Raw genomic sequence first — 6,442 nt, forward strand, 5'->3', positions numbered from 1 at the left:
GAAAAATGTGTTGGTAACAGAATGACGAATAAGTATGTAAATTGTTTTTTTAAAATTGTGACTATTTTAAACAGATTTTCAGTACTTGTTAAATGTTATCCAAGAGCCCCAAAGGAGAAGCTGCCAGGATGAATCTATCCTACTTGTTTATCTTATCTCATATCCTGAAGAGATTTGGGTCATACCCTGCTGTATTGGCACAAAGCTCCCATTTAAATAGGAGTGATGCTTGAAGCAAAATGTCACACAAGTTTATGGCCCTACTGGATTTGTTATGACAGATGTACCTATAATATTAAAATGGATATATATTCTGTCTTACAGAGATGCAATTTTACTTCATCTACAAAAAAAAGTAAACTACAACTGTCACACTACCAGGAACCAACTAAATAAAGGTTTGACCTATAGATGCTCCTGAGATTAGTGATCCTATTGTAAATTCCAGTGGAGTTATTCATAATAGTAAATGTTACAGTGACCACCAAGGTGTTGTGGTATGTTAAACTACAAAGATTAAGTTAGCTCCCTATTTCATCGCAACAACACAATACAAGCAGATGTCCCTGAAAAGAATGTAATAAAGTTGTCTTCCCATTTACGATGCAGTGAATATTAACACAGGAGCAAGATTCAGAAGGTTAAGTCTGAAGGTAAGGAAGAAGTTTTGATTTTTGCAATTGTGCTTTGTCAAATCCGTTGCAACACACCATCTTTATTCATCATAGCTAGGTATGCAGCAAAGTGTTGAGACAGCATTACAATTACTTTTTTATTCCCATGTTACATCACATCAGGTTGAAACTTCTTCAGATGTTTTACTTCAGGCTTTATGGTATATCCAGAGCCAAGAACCACAGCAAAGTAACAGACCACTTCTTGCTGTTTATCCACCAATTTTTAACTAGCTCCATTCAAGATCCAGATCCAAGGGCGTTATAAAATGACAGGTCCATAGAAATAAAATGGAAACATTTCTAGACCGAGAGAAATAAGAATGTTACCAGCTACGAATCCTGCAATTACTTTATACCGCATCTTCTATGAAAATGGAACACCTTGTTGTATCAACCACCAGTAGTTAATCCTCACTTGAAAGCCAAAATTGAAGCTATGAACTTTTACCTAATAGGTATTTGAAGAAAATATAGCCAGTGACAAGGAGACAGAAAATGACAACTCCAAACTCACAGAATAAATGTAGGCATAGGACATACAACATGTCAGTTCTGAATACTCCTTTCAAATACCACTTTCTGTGCAAAATATTACCTCGATAAAGAGAATGTTAGCTATGCCAATCAAATTGCAACTGGAAAGAGGAGCAAACAGAAAGACATTGGTAGTTTTAGGGGAGTCAGTACTTTGAAGGGCAGTGAAAAGTCATGCCCCAAAAGCGTATAGCTGCAGACACTGCAAATCCCTTCCTGCAAAGAATCAAAAAGCTGCATGCATGACAACTGCTGTGAAAGGGAAATGAGAAATAAGCACTCTCATCAGTAACTTCATTTTCCACCTCCTTTTGCTCTTTTTCAACACACATGGTACACTCGTCAAAGAGACTCAGCTGAAGAAAGCTCTGATTGAACAGCATGAAGGCCGGATTCTGCAGTTCTCCCTATTCTGGACCATACCTTCAGGACACTTATAGATTTTACATAATGTAACCCACACCACTACTTGAACCTCAGCACGCAGTAATACCTGGATTCCAACAGATACCCAGCAAACAAAGAAGAAGGAAGCAGAGATGATTTTGCGATAATCTCTGAAATACTTGCTGTTTTCTGTACTGCAATAGTACATGTTTTTAACAAACAGACACTTAATACTAGTCTGGCTGACATAAAGTCATCCATTTCTTAGGCAAGACGGTTCTTTCCAAGTACCTCATCAAAGCTTTTCCAACAGTCACCAGATGGTTGCTCTGCTGTACAGACAGATGCAGCTCAAGATAAATCACTTCAAGATTTATTTCAGAATAGGATGAAACAGCTGTGCAATTTTCAAGCTTCAGCAATAAAACAATACAAACAAAGCACTTGGGTTATTAAAACCATTCAGAAAACTACATTCAAAAATAAAGCACTGAAATCTTTCCATTACCTGGCTGAAGCTAAACCAACACGAATACTACATTTCCTTCTACCTCACTATAAAAATACCTTTACTTAGGAGAGAGGAAAATAATTCAGAACTTATCTATGCTAGAAAATAACTTTTTTTTTAAATTTCCTATTTTATGCCAATATTGTTTGTTATGACAGAGCACTGTTGCTTCCCTGTGACACCAGATCAGGGTACATCACTGGCTTTTAGGAGTGTTTATCCCGAGTAACACACCTTAGATCAGCAAACTGCCTCATACTTAATACAAACTAACCTGCTTTGGAAACACCTCAAGATCTTAAAAAAAAATTCTGTTAAGTATTCAGAGGTATAAGACTGCATTTCCAGTAGCACTGGCTTTAATAAGACTACACATTAATGAGTTATAGGTTCTTGGATGATGCTGCACATCACAAAGTTAAAGTTAAATATGAAACATTGGTTCTAGCAGCAGCCATCTGTGAAAATGTCTGAATTTTCCTGTGAGAATTATTATTTGCAGTATTAAAGAGACTCCAGCAATCAGTGTGTCACACACTTGGTGGTATACTGACTTATCATAAGACAAAATTCAAAAAATGGTTTTGGACATTGCTGCCCAGTTACAGTGACGTCAACATTCCCGATCTGGGATCTAATGTACCATACGTCGTGCAAAGCACCAGTGAATCCAGTGCACTTGCCCAGGTACACAAGTGTTTAAAGATCTGGAAAATCAAATCCTAAATAACAAACCACCATAAATAAGAAGATTCAACAAACTAACCACACACCAACAGTGTAAATACAACAAGGCTGAAGTTAAAATTACTGACACTCTAAAGATCTGCTCCTCATCTCTTGGAAAAATATATTTGTATCTGTTTTTATAGATTTGGGACCAACCGAATAATAATACAGTACACATTACTAGCCATTTTCTAGAAAATTACATTTTCCTTAAAAAGCTTTTTTCTTAGTAACAAATCAAATGGAGGGAGTGGAAATCACATACAGGTCTTGTTGATTGCCACTGGCAATTTTCAGCTTCCGAAGAAGTATACAAGTGACCGATTACAGCTTTAAACTGCTGGTTTAAATCCTGGATGCAGATAAACTTACCTCAAAGTTACTCAGCAATGCAGCATTTGCATCTTTTCTAAAAGGAAAAATGCAAACAATTAATTTATGTTCCAAATGAAACTGTCTAAAATGTTTCATTGCAGGGTCACGCAGACTCTAAAAGAACAGAAGTTTTAAAAAAATTAAATTTAAAAAAACAATCAAGAAATCTATTTTTGGTCATTCTACAATTACCAAGTTGTTGCCACCTCTGGAAAATATTTCTCTATGTTGTTAGTAGAATTACTACAAAAAAATACAGTATATTTTGCACAATTTCCCCCCAAAATCATAGTACATAGCACACTTACACAACATAATCTTTTTACTCAGCCGCGCTATTTCATGCACTCACCCAATTTTACAAACTAAAACTGAATTGCCTTGCCTCTTCCTTACAAAAAAGTGCCTGCAGATTTATTTGAATAAAGACTGACAGGAAAATCATTCAGATTACACACACTATTTATTTATTAGTCAAGAGTACAGAAAAAGAAAATACAATTACTAATTTAAGTACAGCATACGTGTGTGTGTACATTAGATATGGCACTATCTTTACACACATTGTACTGAGCAAAAAAAACCCTCTTTACTTATTCTTTGAATCTTTATGTGGCAACTCCTTTATTAGCAGGGCAAGGCTGAGTTCCCCATTTTCTACCAGCCAAACACTAATTCTGTCCCAATTTAAGCAAGAATCATTATCCACTGCAGGTAGGCTGAAGGCACTGAGTCAAGCACATATTTAAACTAATCACGCCTCTATTACTACCAGATATTGTAATTTTATATTTTTAAATTAAACAAAAAAAAAAAAGGGCAGAAAAATTGTTGCAGAACATCCTATATTCCCTGAACAACACATTCTGCTGAGCAGTCAGTAGCCACAACAACAGAAAGTTTCCATACAAAAGGAAAAAAAGGCCTCTCAGGTCTGTGCAGCAGCTTATTAAAAAAAAAAAAAGAAAGAAAAAAAAGGTACAATGTATTGTTAAGCACCGTCAACTGTTTGAATAGAACTGTCACGTTCATCACTTTCAAATGAGTTAAATGCATCCACAAACTTCCACAGGTTCTATCATTGTTTTTAAATGAAAAGGACCTTCTAAAATACGCTGAGATGAACCTCAACTTCCATTTCGCTGACTCGAGTGAAACTTCAGCAAGTGAGCTCACACACGCATTAGTTTTCATTCATGTTTTACAAACCATATAGCTTTTGTTGTTAGGTAAATGCAATTCTTCAGAATGTTTGCATTCAGGCTATCACTACAGAAATCCCTATGGATCAAAGACATTCTTTGTTAGAAATAATAATGCTATAAAAGAATTATATAGGGAATTTGTTAGAAATAATAATGCTATAGAAGAATGATATAGGGAATTATTAGTTAACTAAGTGAATGGGTCATATAGAGTAAATAAATTACTATGAGTCTGCCAAATCTATTTGAAGTTAATTATTCAAGCCAATTGCTTCTTTTTTAATTCCAAACCACTTTGTCATTCAGAAAAAAAAATTTTTTCTTCTAACAATGGACAGCAAGTCAGTCTCAAATCTTCAACATTTTTTGTTGTACTGAAATACATGAATTATAAACTGATAAACAAGATCAGTTTCAAAAATTTTTGCAGAACTTATTTTCTTCAGTCCTAACTCTCATGAATCAACTATCAATTTTACTTTCAGTAAACAAGAAATTATAAATAATGAATTCTAATGTATATTTTAAAATAATCAATTAAAGAGTATACTTAATTTTTAGTAGGTTAAGACTTAAGCAGAAAGGAAAAAAAAAAAAGTCATGTTAACACCAATGTAAAAACACTTTTTAGAATCTTTAAACAGGTACTATTTGCCCAAATTTTAGTCCAAATCGAAACATTATTGAGGTCTTCTGCATATATAAAAAAATATCTTAGTATATGGCATCACACCTCTAAAAAAAAAAAATCACTAACACTTCATGTTTTTAAATCTACTGCTTAAAATATGCTGCATATTTAAACTACAACGTTTTCTGGAGGGTTTTCTGGATACTTCTGACACATGAAGGACTTAGGTGAGGTTTTCCTAGTTGCAGAGCTTGCCTGTCTGAAGGCGATCAGGCAGGAGGTGCAAGATTAGGCAGATTAAATTCCAACAGCAATTCAAGTGCAAAATGGACTAAGTTGCTCCGTTCCAACGCAAGGGACATCCACCCACAGCTCAGGACTGCAGCCCCCAGGTCTTCTACCTCTGCTGCACCTTCCTACAGGTACTGAAACGGGTAGCACCAGTACAGTAAGCTGGGCTACTCAAGGCAATAAAAAACAAGTAGATGTATAAGCAGCATCACAGACTTACTAGTAATGATATCAAAAGCACCTTTCACAGCAGAGCAAATCCTATCCTTCACATGCAACGGAAACTTTGAGCCTGCGTACGTGTTTCACAGCATTTTTCAGTATACAACAGCAAGAACAGCTCATTTCCCTGCAGGCTGCTAGTCATGTTAAGGCTAACGTAATATAAACCCATATTTCAATGGATGTGGCTTGTTATGTGCTTTTGAATTTTACTATAGAAGATTTAATGATAATATCTATAATAGTATAGAAGATTTAAGGATAATAAAGCATCCCATGGGTAAACATGAACTGCAAGAGCTCAGCTGACTTTGGCGGATGCCGAGTTACATCCCACAGGACTGGCATCCTCCATGCCCCCATTCATTATAAACCAGCGCCGCATAAACGTATAGAACCACACAATGTAAGGGGCTCCACAGAACTCACAAGAATGAGCTTCTAAGCTTCAAAATAGGTCAAATCCTATTGTTTTGTGCCCAGGTGATGTTAACAAGACACAAACACACATAGCACTCTCAGCGTAGGAAGGCAACAAAACTTGCCACCTGGGACGGCAACCCGGGGGCTAGCTGGTGTAACTGCCACGAACTATCAGCTAGCCAACAGTTTGACTCGCCTCTGGTATTTGCAATCACTGGCGCACACCCATTCGGCTTTCTCCTTCTCCAGCGTATTCAGCTCCTACAGTGAGTCGTCTACCTGACGCTCATGGGAATAACTCTCTCGCAGAAGCTGCAGCAGAGGATTCTCGTTTCACCTCTCCCCGGGCAGAACAGAGAAGGGAGCACGAGGAGCCAGGGAAGGCAGGGGAGATGGCGACGCAGAGCGGGATTTACGCTGAGCCATGACACCTTTTGCCCAAATAAACAAATGCTTC

General features: G+C 36.7%; 1 protein-coding gene across 1 annotated transcript in view; it reads right to left on the reverse strand.

Moving 5' to 3' along the window:
• Positions 1 to 6,411, reverse strand: part of CRCP (CGRP receptor component) — a 31,628-nt gene extending 25,217 nt beyond the window's left edge. Inside the window, exons 1-2 of the mRNA XM_010288595.1 lie at positions 6,323 to 6,411; positions 3,211 to 3,247 (exon numbers count right to left, since the gene is read on the reverse strand). Of these exons, the coding sequence (XP_010286897.1) occupies positions 3,211 to 3,247; positions 6,323 to 6,411 (126 nt within the window). The remainder of the gene's footprint in view (positions 1 to 3,210; positions 3,248 to 6,322) is intronic.
• Positions 6,412 to 6,442: the final 31 nt, after the last annotated feature.

Source organism: Phaethon lepturus, unplaced genomic scaffold (assembly GCF_000687285.1).
Source record: "Phaethon lepturus isolate BGI_N335 unplaced genomic scaffold, ASM68728v1 scaffold13196, whole genome shotgun sequence".
Lineage (NCBI taxonomy): Eukaryota > Metazoa > Chordata > Aves > Phaethontiformes > Phaethontidae > Phaethon > Phaethon lepturus.